The sequence below is a fragment of the Monodon monoceros genome, unplaced genomic scaffold (assembly GCF_005190385.1).
Source record: "Monodon monoceros isolate NGI ecotype Baffin Bay Population unplaced genomic scaffold, NGI_Narwhal_1 Super_Scaffold_22, whole genome shotgun sequence".
Taxonomy (NCBI): Eukaryota; Metazoa; Chordata; class Mammalia; order Artiodactyla; family Monodontidae; genus Monodon; species Monodon monoceros.
The window spans coordinates 60,550,919-60,574,028 of record NW_021703779.1 but is presented as its reverse complement, the minus strand read 5'-3'; the positions used below and the strand labels follow the sequence as shown (position 1 = coordinate 60,574,028).

Below are 23,110 nucleotides of genomic sequence, written 5' to 3'. Positions count from 1 at the left end.
CCCTTGTTCCTTTAGCAGACTGGGCCTCATGCTCCACTCAGGGCAGCACAGCACAGATTTGAATGAGAACGAGAATACAAACAGCTAGGACTTGTGTAGAACCTTATAGTTCTACAAGAGCCCTCTTGATTCTTTGAGATCCAAATCCTGTGTTGTTTCTAAACTAGATGTTAAAGAAGGGCCATAACCACCCCTCTGCCCCCTGACTCATGCCAATCAGCTCTATACAAAGTCTTTGCCATCTCATTTCACAGCAAATGCTGTCTTACCAGCTACTCAAGTCAAACACTTTGGACTTGTCCTTGATTCTACTCCTTTTCTTATGTTCCACACATAATTTTATTAGAAAATTCTGTTGGTTCTACCTTCAAAATATATCCAGAGTCCACATTGGGTGATATTTAGGAATTACTGGTCATTTTTTACATGATAATCATAAAGAGTCCTTATCTTTCTGTGACACATAATGAAGGGTTTGCAGAAGAAATGACAAGCAATCTGGAATTTGCTTTAAAATAACCTAGTGGGTGAGGAATATCAATGAAACAGGATTGACCATGTACTGATAATGTTGAAGCTGGGTGATGAGTACATGGGGTTCATTACACCAGTCACAACACTTCTGTATATGTTTCTTTTTTTCTTTTTTTTTTTTTTTTGACTGCATTGGATCTTCATTGCTGTGCATGGGGTTTCTCTGGTTGCGGCAAGCAGGGGCTACTCTTCATTGCGGAGCACGGGCTTCTCATTGTGGTGGCTTCTCTTGTTGCGGAGCACGGGCTTCAGTAGTTGCAGCACGTGGCCTCAGTAGTTGTGGGGCATGGGCTTAGTTGCTCCACAGCATGTGGGATCTTCCCGGACCAGGGATTTATCTTTGGCTGTGTTGGGTCTTTGGTGCTGCGTGCGGGCTTTCTCTAGTTGCAGTGAGTGGGGGCTACTCTTTGTTGTGGTGCACGGGCTTCTCATTGCAGTGGCTTCTCTTGTAGCAGAGCACGGGCTCTAGGCGTGCAGACTTCAGTAGTTGTGGCTCACAGGCTCAGTAGTTGTGGCACACGCGTTTAGTTGCTCCGCAGCATGTGGGATCTTCCCGGACCAGGGCTCAAACCCGCGTCCCCTGCATTGGCAGGCAGATTCTTAACCACTGCGCCACCAGGGCAGTCCCCTCTGTGTCCCCTCTGTATATGTTTGACATTTTTCACAATAAACTTACAAAGGGACAAAAAAATGGTAAGGTGTCTGCCCTCCCCCGGCCCCCAAACAATATCAGACCACTTCTCATCACCTGCATTGCTACTACCCTGGTCTGAGCCACCAACAACTCTGGCCTACATTATAGATTATAGCATTAACCCCTGGCTGGCTTCCTGGCTTCCATCCTTACCTCCCTACAGTCTCAACCCAACAGCCAGAGGAACCCTGTTTAAAGTGTGTAAGTTAGGTCACTCCTCTGCTCAGAGGCCCCAGTGGCTCCGATCTCACTCAGACTAAAATCCACCGTCATCACAAGGCCCCATGAGGCCCCCTACAATCTGGCCTCTGACTTCTACTACTCTCCCCCTGGATCAATCTGTGCCAGCCACTCTGGCCTCCTGCTGTTTATTTTTTGTTTGTTTCATTTTTGTTTGTTTTGTTTAGTGTTTTGTTTCTCCTGCTGTTTCTTGAACAAGAGAGGTACCCTCCTGTCTTAGCACCTTGCATGGACTCTATACAGCTAGTTTATATTATGAACTTTCAAATATATAGGAAAAGCCAAAAGAGTAGTACAGTGATCACCTGTATAGACACTAGCTAGATTCAATAATAGTTAACGTTTTGTCACATTTGCTTTATTTCTCTGTGTAGACATGTACACACACATACACACACACCTATTTTTCGAACCCTTCGAAAGTCAGTTGAAGACATCGTGACCTTGAGTTCCTGGTGCCAAGAAATGTCAAGTGCTGGCTCTCAGGGGCTCCACTCAAGGAGTTAATTTCCACGTTACCTTGGGTAACTGGACACCCAAGAGAGATGCTGTCTTTTCGGGGAGGACTTATCCATCCTAAATCAGGGAAATCCGCTCATCTGCCCCAGGTTGTTGGGCCTGGAAAATTCCCCAAACCCAAAGATCAATCCTAAAGGCCAAAGAGAGAATGAAAAATGAAGCGGTTTGATTTGCTCAGGCAGGAGTTTGTGGGCCAATTTTTTTTCTCTACCATTTTGATTTCTGAGGATGTGGTACTGTTTGGACAATAAATAACAATAATAAAGAATATTCCCAAGAGACAACAAATAGCCCTTATTAATAATAATAACAACAACAGAAAGAAGAAACTTCTCAAGAGCCAACAGCTTTTCAGCTTATTCCAGGGACTTTCGTAGGGATATGCTCATGTGTTTTTCTTAGCTTTTCTAGCAATGGTGAACATGTATAATTAGTGGTGTGCTGGTAAATCTTAAACATCTAGCTCTCTGGAAAAAATGTGTGTGTGTGTGTGTGTGTGCGTATCTACATAGGTTTATTGTACATTTTACTGATATAAAGGATGTATAGGGCTTCCCTGGTGGTGCAGTGGTTAAAAATCCGCCTGCCAATGCAGGGGACACGGGTTCGAGCCCTGGTCCGGGAAGATCCCACATGCCGCAGAGCAACTAAGCCCGTGCGCCACAACTACCGAGCCTGTGCTCTAGAGCCCGCAAGCCACAACTACTAAGCCTGCATGCCACAACTACTGAAGCCTGCATGCCTAGAGCCCATGCTCAGCAACAAGAGAAGCCACCGCAATGAGAAGCCTGCGCACCTCAATGAAGAGTAGCCCCTGCTCACCACAACTAGAGAAATGCTGCGCGCAGCAACGAAGACCCAACGCAGCCAAAAATAAATAAATAATAAATAAATAAATAAAAGGATGTATAACACAATTTGCAAGTAAGAAAGTAGGCAAGACTCTTTACTGTGAATTCCATATAGCCAGTTGATTCTCACAGAATGTTTTCATTGATTTTTGCCAAACTCTTGTATCCATATCAACCTATCATCATGGTTGCAATTGACAAAGAAATGTAGTTCTGACAAGTGTTGATATTTTTGTTTGCATTAACAAATAAGACAAAAGTGAAACAACCAAGACATATGTTAGAACTTCACTCATTTGTCAATGACATGAACAACTTATTTGCTGAATCAAATAATACTTTTCAAATACTGAGAGAATGTTTCCGTATATTTTTGTACAATTTAGAGTGTAATGGCTACAAGACACAGCACGTTTCTAAGTTTTATCAGCATTTTAACATTTTTCTCCATTAGTTCCTTAACTCTAGACAATCAACAAAACAGTAATCAAGTCCTGATTTGTAGTGTTTACCAATTTCCATAGCTGATTTCAAACTACCACCATGAACAGGCAGCTGGGAAGAAGTTAGCAGTAGCACACCATTATATAGCATTCCCACCATGAGGATACAGCAGGCGCAAATAACCTCAAGATTATAGATAATAGTAAAATGTAGTAAAATAATTAGGAAGTGATGAGTTTTTAGTATTTATTTATTACCTCTATTGAATATGTTACTTGTCAGTTTATATATTAACATTTAGAATTTTTTCTAATTGATATTTTTTTATTGGAGTATAATTGATTTAAAATGTTGTGTTTGGGCTTCCCTGGTGGCGTAGCGGTTGAGAGTCCGCCTGCCGATGCAGGGGATGCAGGTTCATGCCCCAGTCCGGGAAGATCCCACACGCCGCGGAGCGGCTGGGCCCATGAGCCATGGCCGCTGAGCCTGAGCATCCAGAGCCTGTGCTCCGCAACGGGAGAGGCCACAACAGTGAGAGGCCCAGGTACCGCAAAAATAAATAAATAAATAAATAAAATAAAATGTTGTGTTAGTTTCTGCTGTACAACGAACTGAATCAGCTATATGTATACATATATCCCCTCCCTCTTGGACCTCCCTACACCGCCCCCATCCCACCCATCTAGGTCACCACAGAGCACCGAGCTGAGATCCCTGTGCTATTCAGCAGGTTCCCACTAGCTACCGATTTTACACATGGTAGTGTATACTTCTGTCAAACCTGATCTCCCAATTCATCCCACCCTCCCCTTCACCCCCTGTGTCCACATGTCTGTTTTCTACGTCTGCATCTCTATTCCTGCCCTGCAAATATATTCATCTGTACCATTTTTCTAGATTCCACATATATGCGTTAATATGAGATATTCCTCTCTTTCTGACTTCATTCTGTATGACAGACTCTAAGTCCATCCATCCACATCTCTACAAATGACCCAATTTCCTTCCTTTTTATGGCTGAGTAATATTCCATTGTATATATGTACCACATCTTCTTTATCCATTCATCAGTTGATGGACATTTAGGTTGCTTCCATGTCCTGGCTATTGTAAATAGTGCTGCAATGAACATTGGGGTACATGTGACTTTTTTTTTTAATTTATTTTTGGCTGCATTGGGTCTTTGTTGCTGCGCATGGGCTTTCTCTAGTTGTGGCGAGCAGGGGCTACTCTTCGTTGTGGTGTGCGGGCTTCTCATTGCGTGGCTTCTCTTGTTGCGGAGCACAGGCTCTAGGTGTGCGGGCTTCAGTAGTTGTGGCTTGCGGGCTCTAGAGCGCAGGCTCAGTAGTTGTGGCGCACGGGCTTAGTTGCTCCGTGGCATGTGGGATCTTCCCAGACCAGGGCTCAAACCCGTGTCCCCTGCATTGGCAGGCGGATTCTTAACCACTGTGCCACCAGGGAAGTCCACATGTGACGTTTTGAATTATGGTTTTCTCAGGGTATATGCCCAATAGTGGGATTGCTGGGTCATATGGTAATTCTATTTTTAGTTTATTAAGGAACCTCCATACTGTTCTCCATAGTGGCTGTATCAATTTACATTTCCACCAGCAGTGCGAGAGGGTTCCCTTTTCTCCACACCCTCTCCAGCATTTATTGTTTGTAGATTTTCTAAATTGTGTCACTTCCTCTTCAAAGCTTTTTGTTCAAACACACTGCCTGTAGAATCAGGTCCAAATGCCTGGGCTACCCTTGTAAGCCCTCCCCAATGTGGTCCTAAGCTATTTTCTCAATAGGGGAAAACACGCTACCTCCCGATTCCCAGGTTTCTATTCCCCACAACTTCTTTGTTGGAGTCAGACCCACATAGTCACCTGCCACCCGGAGTCTCCTCTTGGACATCTCCTCAGCATGTCCCAAGTAGCATCCTTTTCCTCTCCCTCCCGCCCCCACAGTGCTTCTATTCCTATAGTCAATGATTTTCTTTTTGGCCCTCAAATTTACCCCGTTCTTGTCTCTCTTCATATTATTTGGACACTTTTTTCTTCCAGGAACATTTTTTTTTCATTCCATTCTCCTGCACTCCCCTCCCCTATCTGTTTTTTCTGGCGGACTCTCACCCATCCTTCCAGTCTCAGCTGAGATGTTGCTTCCTCTGGGAAACCTCTGGGAAGAGTAGGGGCCCACGGCCCACCATTTCCCTGTTCCTCTCATCATGGAATTTACCACACTGTATTATAATTGTCTATTTAATTGTCTGTCTTTTCCAGGAGACTGTGAGATCCTAAAGGCTACTCTTGCTCACTGCTGTATCCCCAGTATCTAGCCCAGTAACTGGCACATTGTGGGTGCTGAATGAATGAATGAATGAGAGGTATATCCTGCAGTTCCCCTACAAATCCTTCCCTCCATCTGTCTTATATCCTTACTGCACACCTTGTACTTTTTCATTTTCAAAAAAAAAAGCCACTGTTTTTGCTTGTGCTTAAGGGGACAAGGTCAGAAAATGTCACCTTCTCAAATTGGAACTAATACAATCAACAATAAATAGATGAGATCAGCCATCTGCAAAATAATCCACTTTAAGGGTTGGTTTGTAAATGTGGTACCAATGAGACAAGGGTGCTTCTCAGGTCTCTATGGTGACCAGCATGTTGCCACAGGCTGGGAATCTGCCAAATATAAAGAAAGCAATAATGTCAATCAATTGTAACCTGATTGCTGGAGATAATGCTGTATAAGCAGGAGGGCCCTTGTCTACATGAGGTCTTGAAAAGAGTTGAGCCAAAGAGTGACCCATTTTCTGTGTTTGATTGTCATCAAGTGCTACATGCAGTCCTTTGCAGTTTACAAAGCACCTCTGTGTGTTACCTCAGTGAATCTCCATGATGACCCTGCCAAGTGGGCCTTATTCATCATTTTACAGATGACAAAAATAAAGTTCAGGGAGGTGAGTCAACTTGCCCTAAGCACTCCCTACCACTAACGTCCACACCTTTACTAAGCCCTCAGGGAGTGAGAGGTTTATGAACCCAAGGACAGAAATACCTCTAGGGCAGAGACAGAAAGTTCTTGCCTGACCAGGTGGTCAACCCACCCACTTGGGTTCAGTCTGATTCTGTGCTCAGTTAACAGCTGTTGGCTTTGAAGAGGTTTGACTCAGGGCCTTGGGAGGTGGGTAGGAGTGGTGTGCGGGAGGGTTGCTGCCAGGCCAGTCTTTTGTTCACTCAGCAAACATTTACTGGACAACTACTATGTGCACAACAGTGCTAAGAGATTGGAATATAGTGGTGAATGAGACACAGAACTCCTCCCCAAACTGACGGCCTAATTCCAGGAGCCTGACAAGTAAATGTTTATAAATACGGTGTGATGGACGCTTTGAGAAGGGAAACACAGGGTGCTCTGGGGACCCATAGAAAAGCCACCTACAGTGGTCTGGGGGAGGGTCTAGGAAGGCTTCCCAGGGGAATCGATGCCTGAGCTGATAACGGAAGGGACTTAGCAATAGAAAAAGGGGCTTGAGGAACCAGAGGATGGGAAGAAAAGAACTTTCCAGGGTTAGATAAGCAACAGGGACCTACTGTATACCACAGGGAACTAAACTCGATATTATGTAGTAACGTATAATGGAGAAGATTCTGAAAAAGAATATATATATATATATTTATATATATAACTGAATCGCTGTGCTGTACACCTGAAACTTATACAATATTGTAAATCAACTATACTTCAATATAATTTTTTTTTAAAGAATAACTTTCCAGGGAGAGAGTGAAAAAGCTGGGGGGCAGGGTGTGGTGAGAGTTTGTGGCAATGAAAAGAAGGGAAAAGATGTGGTGGGGGGGGATTGTGAGAGGTGAGCCTGGAGAGAGAATCATAAAATCCAAAGTCATATAATAATAACCTCATAATAATAATGTCTAATACAATATAAGAAGATCCACGATGTTATTAATTGTAATTATTAATCATTAGTTGATTCAATCAATAATAGTTTATATGACTGATACTGCTAAGTTTATAATCATAAGATCTCACTTGCAGTGAATGATTAAAGCACATCTTCTCAGGGCACGGAGCTCAGTGCGTTCCACACACTACCTTCTGTCAGTCTCACAACAAGCCTACCGGGTAGATGCTGCTATTGTCCTACTTTACAAATGAGAAAACTGCAGGTCAGAGAGTTTAAGAAGTGTACTGAAAGTCACATTCGCTATTAGGTGGCTGGTCTGACATCAGGATAGAGGTTTAATATCGACTCCAGAAGGCATAAATTATGAATTTGGGATTAACATATACACACTACTATATATAAAATAGATAAACAGCAAGGATCTGTATAGCACAGAGAACTATACCCGATATTTTATAATAACCTATAAGGGAAAAGAATCTGAAAAAGAATATATAATTATATGTGTATATACATATATATATGCATATATATATATACAAATATATATATCACTGTACTGTCTACCTGAAACTAACACAACATTGTAAATCAACTGTACTTCAATTAAAAACATGTATATAGGGGCTTCCCTGGTGGCACAGTGGTTAAGAATCCGCCTGCCAATGCAGGGGACATGGGTTCGAGCCCTGGTCCGGGAAGATCCCACATGCCGCAGAGCAACTAAGCCCGTGTGCCACAACTACTGAGCCTGCGCTCTAGAGCCTGCATGCCACAACTACTGAAGCCTGCGCGCCTAGAGCGCGTGCTCCGCAACAAGAGAAGCCACCGCCATGAGAAGCCCGCGCACCACAATGAAGAGTAGCCCCCGCTCTCTGCAACCAGAGAAAGCCAGTGCGCAGTAATGAGGACCCAATGCAGCCAAAAATAAATAAATAAATTTATAAAAAAGAAAAAAAAAGAAAACATGTATATAGACTCCAGAACCTGTCCTGGAAAATGGCTTGCCTAATAGCACAGTGCCTCATCACACGTGTATAGGAATTTGGACTTAATCTTTTAATTTATTTATTTATTTATTTATTTATTATTTTATTATTTTAGGCTGCATCAGGTCTTCATTGCTGTGCGCGGGCTTTCTCTAGTTGCAGCGAGCGGGGGCTACTCTTCTTGAGGTGCAGTGGCTTCTCATTGTGGTGGCTTCTTTTGTTGCAGAGTATGGCTTCTAGGTGCGTGGGTTTCAGTAATTGTGACACGTGGGCTTAGAAGTTGTGGCTTGCAGGCTCTGTACTTGTGGCACACGGGCTTAATTGCTCCGTGGCATGTGGGATCTTCCCGGACCAGGACTCAAATCCGTGTCCCCTGCATTGGCAGGCGATTCTTAACCACTGCGCCACCAGGGAAGTCCTGGACTTAATCTTAAGAGAAAGTCATAGAAGAGTTTTGGGCAGAGAAGAGACACTCAGATTTTGTTTTCAAAAGCTCACCCTGGCTTCGGGGTGGAAGATGGACTGGAAGGGAGGTAATAGAGGCAGAGAGGGCAGGGGAAGGCTTTGCTTTCTACTTCCTCTCTCAAATGGTGGTGGCTTGGACTGGGGAAGTGGTGGTGGGGATGGAGAGAAGGCAGTGGATTCATGAGATACGTAGGAGGTAACATTGACAGGCCCTGGTGCCTGATGGCATGTGGGGAGTGAGGGCAAGAAAACTTTGAGGATGCCTCCTGGGGCTCTGGCTTAAGCAAATGGATAAATGGAGGAGCCATTCCTCAAGAAGAGGAGCACGAGAGGAGGAAGAGGTTTCAGGGAAGAAGACACCCATGCAGTTCACACTGCAGGGAGAGCACCAAGTGGTCCAAGAGGCAGCTGGAGAGATGGTTCTACAGCCCAGAGAAGAGGTGTGGATCAGGCATCAGGAAAAAGAAGGCATCAGCCATGGAGAGATGAGGTCTTCCAGGTGCACACAGTGAGCAAGGCAAGGGCAGATCTACCCCACCCGTCTGTAGGAGAACCAAGGGTAAAGGGCCTGCAGGGAACAGCGAAGAGTTGGCTTGCTCCTCTGGGAGGAGACAGCGGGCAGACCAGAGGTAGATTAGAGACTTCAACTTCTTGAACTGAAAGGACCTTTGGAAGGTATTTAGTTCAAACCTCTCTCTCAATTATAGATGCCTCCACAAAGAGGGACACTGGGCAGCCCCATTGCCAATTTGAGCACTCATGTATTTTGTAGCAAGGATGAGGGTGGGGGGGGGCTGGGTCTTCAGCCATGGGGAGGGCTACTGAGAGCCAATCCCACTCCCTCAACCCATCCCAGTCCCCCTTGGGATACAAGGCTCTCACCTGTGTGACAAGGGTTTGATCCAACTGTTTGAAGAGACAGTATAGCATAGTGGTTTAGCATACGGCCTTTTTTTAAAAAAATTGCTCAGTCTCTCTCTTTTTTGTTTTTTAAATTAATTAATTAATTTATTTTTGGCTGCGTTGGGTCTTCGTTGCTGCGTGCAGTCTTTTTCTAGTTGTGGCGAGCGGGGGCTACTATTCGTTGCGGTGTGCGGGCTTCTCGTTGCGGTGGCTTCTCTTATTGCGGAGCACGGGCTCTAGCTGCGCAGGCTTCAGTAGTTGTGGCACGTGGGCTCAGTAGTTGTGGCTTGCAGGCTCTAGAGCACAGGCTCAGTAGTTGTGGCACACGGGCTTAGTTGCTCCACGGCATGTGGGATCTTCCTGGACCAGAGCTTGAACCCGTGTCACCTGCACTGGCAGACGGATTCTTAACCACTGTGCCACCAGGGAAGTCCCAGTCTCTCTTTTTAAAATTTTATTTTTATTATTTTTTAAATCTTTAATTCAAGTATAGTTGATTTACAGCGTTGTGTTAGTTTCTGGTATACAGCAAAGTGATTCAGTTATACATATATACATATTTTTTCATATTCTTTTCCATTATGGTTTATTACAGGATACTGAATATAATTCCCTGTGCTATACAGTAGGACCTTGTTGTTAAGCATATGGCCTTTATGGCAAGACTGCCTGCGTTCAAAACCTCCACCAACACTCACTAGCTGTGTGACGTTGGGCAAGTCAGTTTACCTTCTAACGCGATTCTCAGCTTTCCCATCTGTAAAAGGGGATAATAATTGTACCAACCTCATAGCGTTTGTTGTGAGGATAAAATGAACTAGAACAGGGACTTCCCTGGTGGCACAGTGGTTAAGAATCTGCCTGCCAATGCAGGGGACATGGGTTCAAGCCCTGGCCCAGGAAGATCCCACATGCCGTGGAACAACTAAGCCCATGAGCCACAACTACTGAGCCTGTGCACCACAACTACTGAAGCCCATGTGCCTAGAGCCTGTGCTCCACAACAAGAGAAGCCACCGCAATGAGAAGCCTGCTCACCACAACGAAGAGTAGCGCCCACTCACCACAGCTAGAGAAAGCCCATGCGCAGTAACGAAGACCCAACACAGCCATAAGTAAATAAATAAATTTATTTATTTTTAAAAAACTGAACTAGAACATTCCCTGGCATGTAGTAAACTCTATTGAATGTTAGCTGATCCTGGCCAACAAGAATGTATCTGACCCATTACAGTTTCCAAATCCAAATTCTCCAGGGCCCAATTGCTCAATAAAAATGCTTAGGGCAGGACTTCCCTGGTGGTGCAGTGGTTAAGAATCTGCCTGCCAATGCAAGGGACATGGGTTCGAACCCTGGTCCAGGAAGATCCCACATGCCGCAGAGCAACTAAGCCCGTGTGCCACAACTACTGAGCCTGCGCTCTAGAGCCTGCAAGCCACAACTACTGAAGCCCATGTGCCTAGATCCCGTGCTCTGCAACAAGAGAAGCCACCACAATGAGAAGCCCACGCACCGCAATGAAGAGGGTAGCCCCCCGCTCCTCGCAACTAGAGAAAGCCCGCACACAGCAACGAAGACCCAACGCAGCCAAAAATAAATTAATTTTTTAAAATGTTTAAAAAAATGCTTAGGGCATTCGTATAGCAGGAACAACAACAAAAGTGTTTGAGGAAAGAATATGATAGCTGATATTTCAAGAGACTCCATCAAAGCAGTCATCACAGGAAAAATCCGAACTTGGTTGGACTTTCCCTTTTTACATTCTGTAATAAGTTCTACTCTGAATCACCTACTGATAGCAGTAGTATTGAGTGTAGATTTGGTGGGGGGGTGGTTTACAGGTAGAATCTACATCTTTTCAGTAGTTAGAGCCTCTGGATCATAGTCTCATATAATCCCATTTGAGCCTCTCCTCAAGCCTGCGAGGGAGGTGTCATTTATATCTCTCCTTTTAGAGCTAGAAAATAAGGCTCAGAGAGGTCAAGAACCTTGGCCCAAGTTCACACAATGAATAGGGATGGGGCTGGATGGAAACCCAGGCAGTCTGTTGCCTGAGCCTCCCATGAAGTGGAGGGTTGGTGTTTGTGGTTCTGGAGGGGGGTTCCTTGGCATGGGCCTATTGGTCCCATGTAAGGGGAATTCATGTTTTCATGCAAGGAGTAAGGGAGTAAGGAGGCCCTGGTGGTAGGCCCAAGGCCAGGGTGATTCAGGCAGAAGGCAAAGATGGCTCTTTAGGAAAGCCCCCTCCTTGGGGGCCATATGTTCACAATCAGTATGTGTACCACTGGGGTGGGAGGGGCGGGCTGTCCTGGTCAGTGGCCAAGCCAGATGTTTGTCATGTGACTCCCCACAGCGCAGAGCTCGCTACCCCTCACCATGTGGGAATTTGTGTGCCATAGCTCCAACCAGCTTCATCCCTTAATTCAGAAGGTTTCAAAGATCCTCTGGGCCGAGGCTGGCCCAAGGCAGAGCCAGGGAGGAAGAAGGTTGGCCTCCCATCCTCTCACAACTCCCTGTTGGGGCCCATTTCCTCGCACATGACTTTCTTTTCCTCACACTCTTTCTTTCTTTCTTTTTTTTTTTTAACATCTTTATTGGGGTATAATTGCTTTACAATGGTGTGTTAGTTTCTGCTTTATAACAAAGTGAATCAGTTATACATATACATATGTTCCCATATCTCTTCCCTCTTGCATCTCCCTCCCTCCCACCCTCCCTATCCCACCCCTCCAGGTGGTCACAAAGCACTGAGCTGATCTCCCTGTGCTACGCGGCTGCTTCCAGCTATCTACCTTACGTTTGGTAGTGTATATATGTCCATGCCTCTCTCTCGCTTTGTCACAGCTCACCCTTCCCCCTCCCCATATCCTCAACTCCGTTCTCTAGTAGGTGTGTGTCTTTATTCCTGTCTTACCCCTAGGTTCTTCATGACATTTTTTTTTCTTAAATTCCATATATATGTGTTAGCATACGGTATTTGTCTTTCTCTTTCTGACTTACTTCACTCTGTATGACAGACTCTAGGTCTATCCACCTCATTACAAATAGCTCAATTTCATTTCTTTGTATGGCTGAGTAATATTCCATTGTATATATGTGCCACATCTTCTTTATCCCTTCATCCGATGATGGGCACTTAGGTTGTTTCCATCTCCGGGCTATTGTAAATAGAGCTGCAATGAACATTCCTCACACTCTTTCTATGCCCAGATGCTCCCTGTCCTCCTGCAGCTTTCCCCACCGTAGGACGTCTACTAAGGCCTGCCTGGCCATTGGCTCCATTTCACCCTGCCTGTTGTGAAGGATGAATCCCTTTGCCCCTCTTTTCCTTCTAACAAAGCCCCACTCATCCTTACAGTCCCATCCAATGTTAGTTGGCCCTCCTATGAAGCTTCTTCAGCTTCCCCAGAAAGGGAAGGGCAGAGGGGCAAGTGCTCAGGGAGCACATACTCTGTGCCAGCTGTAGCCCTGGGGGTTTTACATACCTCACCTCATTCAATCTTCACAGCAGCCCTGTGAGGTTCTACAGGTAAAGGAACCCGGGTTCGGTGATGGAAAGCAACCTGCCCAAGGTCCCACAGCCGAGAAGGGCAGGGATCTAGCGCAATTTAACTCCCAAGTCCCTATGAACTTAAACTCTCTCTGGATTATACCGCACTGCCTGTCCCAGGACATGTTCCTCCTTGATCACCTTCAACTCCTTTCTTTTTATCCTACCACATGTCCAATCCATCAGCAAATCCCATTGGCTCTACCTTCAAAGTATATCCAGAATCTACCACTTCACCATCTCCACAGGCACCACCCTGGTCTAAGCTCCCATAATCTTTCACCTGGATTACTACAGTGGTACCCTAAGTGCTCCTTTGCCCCCCCCACAGTGCTCCTAACTGCTTCACCCTTGCCCCTCACCACCCTCCGCCTCAAAACACACACAGTCTATTTATCACACAGAAGCTAGAGGGAGCCCATTAAAACACAAGCCAAATCGTGTGTCTTCAACTCAAAATCCTGCCCTGGCTCTTGTTTCACTTACAGTGTCCGTCCTTATGTTGGCCTACATGGCCTGTGTGCTCTGTTTCTGCCTCTCTCCTAACCCTCTCTCCCTTGCACACTCTGCTCTGGCTATTCTGGACTCACTCCTGCTCCTCCGGATACACCAGACATGCTCTTGTTTCAGGGCCTTTGTATATACTGTTTCTTCTGCCTGGAACATTCTTGGAAATCTGCACAGCTTGCTGCCTCACTTCTTTCAAGTCTTCATTCAAATGATACCTTCTCAGTGAGACTTTCGCCATCACCCTGTTTAAAATTTTCCACCCCTGCCCTACCAATGCTTCCTGGCTTCCTGTTCCTACTTGCCTGTTTCATTTTTCTCCCTTGTTTGCACTTATCGCCAACTGTGATGGCTCATTTTATGTGTCAACTTGACTGGGCCATGGGGTGCCCAGATATTTGGCTAAACATTATCTCTGGGTGTGTCTGTGAGGGTGTTTCTGTATGAGATTAACATTTGAAACCGGTAGACCTGAGAAAAGCAGATTGCCCTCTCCAATGTGAATGGGCCTCACCCAATCCATTGAAAGCCTGAATATGATAAAAGGTTGAGGAAGAAAGAAATCCTTTCTCTCTGAGTGAGGGGTATCAGTTCCCTCTTGCCTTTGGACTTGGACTGGAACTTATACTATCAGTTCTCCTGGCTCAGGCCTTTGGACTTGGACTGGAACTATCTATACCATTGGCTCTCCTGGGGCTCCAGCTTGCCCACTGCACGTCTTGGACTTCTCAAGCCTCCAAAATTGCGTGAGCCAATTCCTTATAGTAAATCTCTTTATGTATATATACACATCCTATTGGTTCTGTTTCTCTGGAGAACCCAGACAAATAAACCAACCAACAGTATACTTTCATTATTTGAGAAAAAAATTGTTGGTCTCCCTCCACGCCAACGTAAACTTCATGAAGGCAGGGATTTATGTCCGTTTTGTTCACTGCTGTATCCTCAGCACAATGCCTGGTACTTAATAAATATATGTTGAATGAATAATGGCCCTTATAATTGTACCTTGTTTGTGTGTCTTGTGTATGTGCCTGGGTGTGTGTGTGTGTGTGTGTCTCCCAGGAGTCTGTGACATACTCCACCACAGAATGGCCTTTGCAGCCCTAATGCCAGGCAAAGTGTCCACCACCAAAAGTGCCCAGTACATATTGAATGAAATGCCTTGATATGATCCATCCAGAATGTTGAGCTTCCAGAACCAAACAGGTGCGGACAAAGAATATTGCTTGCCATTCCAGTAAACATCAAATGTTGCCGCCATCAAGCGGTCAGCCACTGCAGCCTCCCCCCACATGCATCCCTTCAAGGTGCACCCTGAGGGGAATTCAAATGGAGAAAAACAGAAAACATTCCTTTGCTTTGGATACTGACTGGCCTTAGATAGTTAAGATGTCATATCTAAGGAAGAATTTCAATGACCCCAGACTCTTGCATCTACTCATACGTAGAAAAAGCACTAAAATAATTAACTGAGATAGCTGATCCTCATGACTAGCAGTAACTTTTCCCAAGATGTATGCTTGACATTATGTATTTCCCAGGTAAAAAAAAAAAAATCCTGTGTATCCTGGCTCCTCCCCTACCTCTTTAGGAGCGGCACCTGAGAGCTGTGTGAGAGGCTGACTCCCGGGCTACAGTCCTCAGTAAGGTCTCCCCCCCGCCCCAAACTTAACTTGAAACTGTTAGGTTGCGTGTTTTTCTTCAATGGGCACAGGACTGAGCCCTCCTCAGTACCCTCTTCAGTACCGAGTGCAGGAAGACTCCCTCTCTGTTTCCCCCACCCCGCCCCAAACCCCAACCTCGGCTCGGCCACCTCTGCCCGGCCTCCCTCCCTCCCTCCCTTGCCTCTTCCCTCCCTTCCCCCAGCCAAGCCCTCCGCGCCCGCCCGGGTACAGGCGATTATCTGGGGGTGGTAATTATTGCGAGTAAATTGGAAGTTGTTTTGCCCAGGGCTGTGTCTCACGCAGGTCGATTTATATGCTTCCTGGGCACTTGTGACAATCCAGAAATGCCATAGCAACGGCCCCGGCGCCACCGGGCTCCGGGCGGCCGGCAGGGCCCGGGGTACAGCCGCACTCCCAAGACGGCCTCCCGGAGCCTCGGTTTCCCCGTTGCTACCACCGGATGTTATACTAACCCGCACGCGGGCTGTCGTGGGGCAGAAACAAGATAATGGCTGGAACAGTTTGTACAACTGTAAATCGAGGGCCGGTTATGAGAACAATGATTATTCTTCTCTGTGGGATTGTCTCCTTTCCCATTTATTTCTCCCCGCCTTTCTGCGGCTCCCCCTGCCGCCTCGCCCCCGCCCGGAGCCAGCGCCTGCCAGATTCCCCCGCCGCCGCAGGAGCGAGAGCCCTGCTGGCCCGCCTTTGTTCAGTGCAAAAATCACGGCCCCTGAACACCTTTTGGCGATGAGGCCCACAGAGACACTGCCAGCTCATCCCGCGGGGGCCAAGCCACTAGATTAAATTGTATTCACTCTGCCTTTCGGTCATTCAGATGGGCTGGGACGAGGCCAGCTGGAATTAGTGACAAATTTGAAGCAGAGAATATTGACAAAGAAAGGACGTTTTATTGCCTGCAATGACACGCGATAATTCAAAAGAGGCTCCCTGAGTGTTTCCAAGGAGAGATTTAGTTAGGGAATAGATAAGACTTTTGCTAATTATTTGGATAGACGCAGACCTTAAAGTCCTTAAAATCAGTTTTGTTCCTTCCAGGGAGATGGAAAACAACCCTTCCTTCTCCAATCGCCTCCTCTGTATCTAAATCTGAGATCCTGACAAAGAGAAGGCTTTGAAAACAAGAAAGCACTGTTGAACTATTCATTCATTCCAAACACTTTTTAAGCACCTACTATGTGCCAGAACTATTGCGGGTATTGGACATCCAGATATGGAGCTAATGTTCTAGAGGAGGAACAGACAGTATGGAAGTAAGCAGAAAGGAGATAAGTTTAAATAGTAGTAAGGGCTCTAAAGGATATAAACAGGAAGGTCTTGAGGGAGAGGTGGCTGAGATTTAAATGATAAGGAGCCAGCCATACTAAGATTTTAGGCGAAGGTGTTCCTGGCAGAGGGAATAGCAAATGTAAAGACCCTCTGTGGAAATGGGCTTGGTAGTTCCCAGAAAGCCAATGTGGTTGAGGTGAAATGAACAAACAAGATGAGATTCGGACAGGCCAGGTCACTAGGGATTTGCAGGCCACAGTAAGAAGTTTGGATGGTATTTTCAGTGCATTGTGAACTCACTGAAAGGTCTTAAGCGAAGGCGTGATGTGATCTGGTTTATATTTTTAAAAAAGATTATTGGTTGCTGTTTGAAGAACGGATTAGATTTTCCTAATAAGAAAAATGGACTGGGAGACAGGAATAGGAGTACAGGGGCTGGTTAGGAAGCCATTGGTAAATGCCAGGTGGCTTAGGCTTGGGTGCTTGCAGTTGGGTGGGGAGAGGTGGAGAGCTTCAGGATGTATTTTGAAGACAGAGCCCACTGGGCTTGGTGATGGATTAGATGAGGGACGGAGAAGAGACAACGCTTCTAGTTTCTGGGTTTGGGACTTGAGCAAGTGAGTGGATGGTGGTGTCATACATAGAGATGGGGAAGACTGGAGCAGATGAGGTTTGAGGGTTGGGAATCAATACTTCTCTTTTGGATGTTTTCAGTGTGAGATCTCAGGGACGCCTTGGTATAGGAGTCTGGGGCTCAAGTGAGAGGTTTGGACCTAAGAAAGACATGTGGGAGTCCTTAATATTTAGCTAAGAGTTCTGGGAATTCTTGGTGACTTGTTCAAAGCTAACAATAGGCTAGAACAGAAATGGGAGATGGGGGTGGGGATAAATGCCTCCCTCCCTGCCTCCAAAACAATACCCTTGCCCTCCACTTGAATGCCCTTGACGTGTCTCAGTGAAGACTTACTCTCAGGGGAGATGCAAAATAAAACTATCAGGTATGCCTTTTTAGTAGTCAGAAAGGTGAAGATCAGAAGGTTGGAAAACACTGTTAGCAAAGATGTGGGGAAACAGCACCCTCATATATTGTTCATGCGAATGTAAGTTTGCCCATCCCTTATGGAGGGCAATTTAGCAGGTTCTATCAAAATGAGAAAGACACATACACTCTGACCCAACAATTCCACTTTTAGGAAATTATCCTACAGATATACTCACACATATTCACAGAAATGCATGTACCAGGATATTTATTGCCACAATGTTTGTGATAGCAAAAGATTGGAAAAAATATCCATCAACAAGACTGGTCAAATAAGTTAAAATGCGCTCTTACAATGGCATATACGCAGCCATTAAAACAAAGGAAGCTCTTGAGGTTTTTATTTACTATTTTTTAATTGCGATGAAATTCACATAACATTAACTTCACTCATTTTAAAGTGTAAAATTCAGTGTCTTTATGGGTTTTTTTTTAACATCTTTATCGGAGTATAATTGCTTTACAATGTTGTGTTAGTTTCTGCTGTATAACAAGGTGAATCAGCTATAAGTATACATATATCCCCATATCCCCTCCCTCTTGTGTCTGCCTCCCACCGTCCCTATCCCACCCCTCTAGGTGGTCACAAAGCACCAAGCTGATCGCCCCATGCGATGCAGCTGCTTTCCACTAGCTATCTATTTTACATTTGGTAGTGTATATGTGTCAATGCTACTCTCTCACTTCGTCCCAGCTTACCCTTCCCTCTCCCTGTGTCCTCAAGTCCATTCTCTATGTCTGCGTCTTTATTCCTGTCCTGCCCCTTGGTTCATCAGAACCTTTTTTTTTTTTTAGATTCCATATATATGTGTTAGCATACGGTATTTGTTTTTCTCTTTCTGACTTACTTCACTCCATATGACAGACTCTAGGTCCATCCACCTCATTACAAATAACTCAGTTTCGTTTCTTTTTATGGCTAATATTCCATTGTATATATGTGCCACATCTTCTTTATCCATTCATCTGTTGATGGACACTTAGGTTGCTTCCACGTCCTGGCTATTGTAAATAGTGCTGCAGTGAACATTGTGATACATGCCTCTTTTTGAATTATGGTTTTCTCAGGGTGTCTTTATGTTTTTATGTGAAACACTGTCCAAGATATATTGGTAAGTGCCTACCCTCACTTACCTTCAGTTCCCACCTCTGCTGGTGATAGTGGGAGGGACTTTTTCCAATGGGTATCTTTGAAAAGCCTCCATGACCCAGGATGCTGAGAGGGTTTGTTGCTAGGGAAAGGTGGCAGTAATATATTAATCAGTGGTTCTCAGACTGCTGCACATTAGTGTCACCTGGGGAGATTTTTAAAATGCCCTTGCCCAGGCCCCACCTCTAGAGATTTTTTTTTTTTCTTGGTACGCGGGCCTCTCACTGTTGTGGCCTCTCCCGTTGTGGAGCACAGGCTCTGGACGCGCAGGCTCAGCGGCCATAGCTCACGGGCCCAGCCGCTCTGCGGCATGTGGGATCTTCCCGGACTGGGGCACGAACTCGTGTCCCCTGCATCGGCAGGCGGACTCTCAACCACTGCGCCACCAGGGAAGCCGGAGATTTTTTATTTAATTAGTCAGGGGTGGGGCCTGGGCATGATTTTTTTAAATTGAGGTGTAATTAACACATGGTAAACTGCATAGGTATTTTTTTAAAATTTATTTTTATTTATTTATTTTTGGCTGTGTTGGGTCTTCTTTCCTACGTGCGGGCTTTCTCTAGTTGCGGCGAGCGGGGTCTACTCTTTGTTGCAGTGTGCCAGCTTCTCATTGGGGTGGCTTCTCTTGATGTGGAGCACGGGCTCTAGGCGCAAGGGCTTCAGTAGTTGCAGCATGCAGGCTCAGTAGTTGTGGCACACGGGCTCTAGGGCACGTGGGCTTCAGTAGTTGTGATGTGTGGGCTCAGTAGTTGTGGCTCGCAGGTTCTAGAGTGCAGGCTCAGTAGTTGTGGCACATGGGCTTAGTTGCTCCGTGGCACGTGGGATCTTCCCGGATCAGAGATCGAACCCATGTCCCCTGCATTGGCAGGTGGATTCTTAACCACTGCGCCACCAGGGAAGTCCCCAATCATTTTATTGTTGATTTGTAGGAACTCTGTATATATTCTGGATACTAGTCCTTTGTCAGATACATGTATTGCAAATATAATCACTGTTTAAAAGATCCCCAGTGATTCTAACATGAATCTAGGGTTGAGAACTCCTGGTACACTAAAGATCAGCCCTAGAGGCTCCCTACTTTTATGGGTCTACAAATCTGCCCCGTGGCAACTATGCCTGAGGACTGGTTCTTCAATCTATGTGAACGTCCAGGTCTGTGCAGATTTTAGGAGTGAGGGGTGCCTTGTCAGTCTTCCTCCTGTGGATCTGTCTGGCTTCTTGGACAGGTCTATACATCTGAATTGTTCTCTTATCCTCTGATATGAGACCTTGGGTAAGTGTTTTCTTGTCTCCACCCTAAAATTTTCCTCATGTGAAACTTGACCTTATTGCTTGACCCATTCTTATCACCTTGAGATGGTGTGCGTCAAAGGGACAAAGATAAGTTTTCTCCTGAATGGAGCAAGCTGTATCCCAGGCACAGAAGGAGTGTGAATTTATGTATCTGCTCTCAGCCATCATCCTCAGTCTGCCTACCTGCTCACTCATAGGGAGACTTACTTTCTAGTAGCCTTGGCAACCATTCACCAAGGGGCTGAGAGTTGATAGCCTGGTCCCGGTCTCTGTGTACTTGCTTCATGACCTTACATAATGCAATTAACCTCCCTGAGTTTTGATATCTGTGGCTGGTCAAGGAGAACTGTCATTTCTTACTTGTTGTAGGGGAAATGGCTGGCATAAAGTAGGTGCTCACAAAGCCATTAGTTCCCTCAGAAGGGGAGCTGGGAAAGCTTGGCTCTAGGAGCAGTGCAGCTGGACTGTGAGAGGAGCTCTCTGCTTGGGGATTTGCCATGCCCTCAACATGCCCTGGTGTCATGTATCTGCCCCTTCCCTCTACACCTTCAGAGGCCTAGACTGGCCAATGTCCCTCCTGCTGTGTTGTCCTCAGCCCTGCCCTTCTTGGCTAATTTGAACAAAGCATCCCATGAGGGCCCCTAGGCTCTTTAAGCTCACAGCAGATGGCTGGGAAGCCAGTTCTTTGGGACATACAGTTCCTGACTCAGATCTGGGCAGGGGGCCAAGGCCTTCGAAGGGCTGGAGAAAAACGTAACCCTCATCGCCCACACGAGAGCTTGTAGTTTTTACTGTCTGTCTCTTTTAGTGCCAAAGAGGCAAGAAAAAGGATCACAGAGGTTAAGATTAGGTCCCCCCCCACCCCGCCCGACACCTCCAGGAATCTCTTCTTGCGCTTCCAGGGTGGAGCCTTGATTCCATCTTTTGGGAGAGGCGCCCATCCATGTAGGGAGGGTTTCTCTGCTGCTTCAGGGGGCGGTGAGGAAGCTGAAAAGGAACTCACAGGGAGCTCCCAGAAATGCCCTTGACCTGGGGAACAAGTGGGTACAGGACATCCAGAGAATCTACCAACCTGGCTAGAGCCCATCCATCTCACAGCCAAGCATGCATGACTTTGTCCCTGCCCGAGATTTGGGAAAGGAATAGAAAAGGAAAATCTTGTTCCTGGGTGTAACTCAGATTCCTTTACGCTATTTCCAGGCCCCTCTTGAAGCAAGTTCAAGAGGGAAACAGGGCAATGCTGGCAAGAGGAGTGGTTGGGATGGGCATGCTTGGACCTCCCCTCTTCCCTGGTTCCTGGTCCCTATTATTGTTTTGGATATATCAATCCCACCCACAGCCTCATTCGAGCTCACTAACATGGTGCCCATTGCTCTCCTTTAGGATTGGTGAATTGACAATTCATCCATCCATCCCTCCAACAAATATTTACTTATCAGCTACTACGTGTAGGTACTTGCTAAGCTCTGTGAAGCTGTAACTGTGCAAAAGACAGATCTGTCCTTCACACAGCTCACGTGAACATGGGGAGCCAGAGAGGTAATCAGGCAGCCACATTCCATGGACTAAATCTAAAGATAAAGGCAAGGTGTGTCACATTGCGTCACAGAGGACCACTGTTGAGAAGGATCATGGAAGGTCTCTGGAAGGAGGGAGACCTGAGAGCCAAGGAGTGGATTAGGGGATAGTGAAACAAAAAGGAAAGTCCAGACAGAGGAAACAGCACGTGAGAGGGCCTAGAGGCAAGATTTGAGTAAGTGGAGGTGGTTCAGTTTGAGACGATCATGGCGTGTGTGTGTGTGTGTGTGTGTGTCTGTGTGTGTGTGTGTCTGTGTGTAGGGGCTGTGAAGAAGTGAGACATAAGGTGGGAGAAGCAGTCAGGTGCCAGATCAGGGAGGCTTTGTAAGCCATGGTGAGAAGGCAGGATTTGATTTTGAGGGCAAAGAGGTGGCTTTGAAGGGTTTAGACTGGCCCATGACATGATCAGATTGGTGTTTTTGCAAGATCACTCTGGTTTCTGGGTGCGGAGACAATGAGCAACAGGCACAAATATAAAAGCTGGAAGAAAGTCAGGAGGCTATTGCAGTGAGCCAGGTTAGAGATAATGGTGGCATAGACCAGAATGGTGGCAGTGGAGATTGGCAGTGGCAGTTGGATTTGAGATATATTTTGGAGGTAGAGGCAACAGGACTTATTGGTAGATTGGAAAGAGGCCTCCCAGTTTCTGACTTGAACAATTGGGGGATTGGTAGTACTGTTCATGGAGACAGGGAATATTGAGGGAACAGGTGTAGGGGAAGGTAGGAAATGAAGTCAGTGTCATGTTGAGTTCGAGCTTCCAGGAAGACATGTCCTGTAGCCATCTGGCCATATAGGTCTGAAACTCAGGAGAGAGGATGAGGTTACAGACAGAATTGTGATGTGTTGGGAGTGGATGAGGTAGCCCAAAGAGAGTGGAGGATGCAATGTTTTCTGCAGCAGCACTGTCCTTCTTGTCAAAGGATTCCCTCCCCTTTGGTGCCTGCTTCAGCCCAAACCCTAGGAGACAGTTTAGAAAGCACTCATCAGACTTTGCAATATAGTGCAAAGACCCTGTGGATAATCCTAACTCCTGGCTCCCTCTTTCCTCTCAGTTCCTGTCATTTCCACAGCATCTCAGGCTGACTTGACTAGTTTCCAATAAGAATTTATCCAGCCCCGGGGCTTCCCTGGTGGCACAGCGGTTAAGAATCCACCTGCCAATGCAGGAGGCATGGGTTCAAGCCCTGGTCCGGGAAGATCCCACATGCCGCGGAGCAACTAAGCCTGTGTCCCACAACTACTGAGCCCGTGTGCCACAACTACTGAAACCTGCGTGCCTAGAGCCCATGCTCCACAGCAAGAGAAGCCACTGCAGTGAGAAGCCCGCGCACCGCAACGAAGAGTAGACCCCGCTTGCCACAGCGAGAGAATGCCCGCGTGCAGCAACGAAGACCCAGTGCAGCCAAAAATACAATATATAAAGTTAATTTTAAAAAAGAAAATAATTTATCCAGCCCTGGGGCCAGGCCAG

The 23,110-nt window shown here is 46.1% G+C and overlaps 2 protein-coding genes across 2 annotated transcripts in view; one reads left to right on the top strand and one right to left on the bottom strand.

Annotated features, from left to right (window-relative positions):
• Window positions 1-5,864: 5,864 nt before the first annotated feature.
• PIN4 (peptidylprolyl cis/trans isomerase, NIMA-interacting 4) overlaps window positions 5,865-23,110 on the bottom strand; it is a 94,406-nt gene continuing 77,160 nt past the window's right edge. The window contains exon 4 of the mRNA XM_029241507.1: window positions 5,865-5,954. Within this exon, the coding sequence (XP_029097340.1) occupies window positions 5,865-5,954 (90 nt within the window). The remainder of the gene's footprint in view (window positions 5,955-23,110) is intronic.
• ERCC6L (ERCC excision repair 6 like, spindle assembly checkpoint helicase) overlaps window positions 15,506-23,110 on the top strand; it is a 74,074-nt gene continuing 66,469 nt past the window's right edge. The window contains exon 1 of the mRNA XM_029241504.1: window positions 15,506-15,528. The gene's annotated coding sequence lies outside the window, so the exon portion shown is untranslated. The remainder of the gene's footprint in view (window positions 15,529-23,110) is intronic.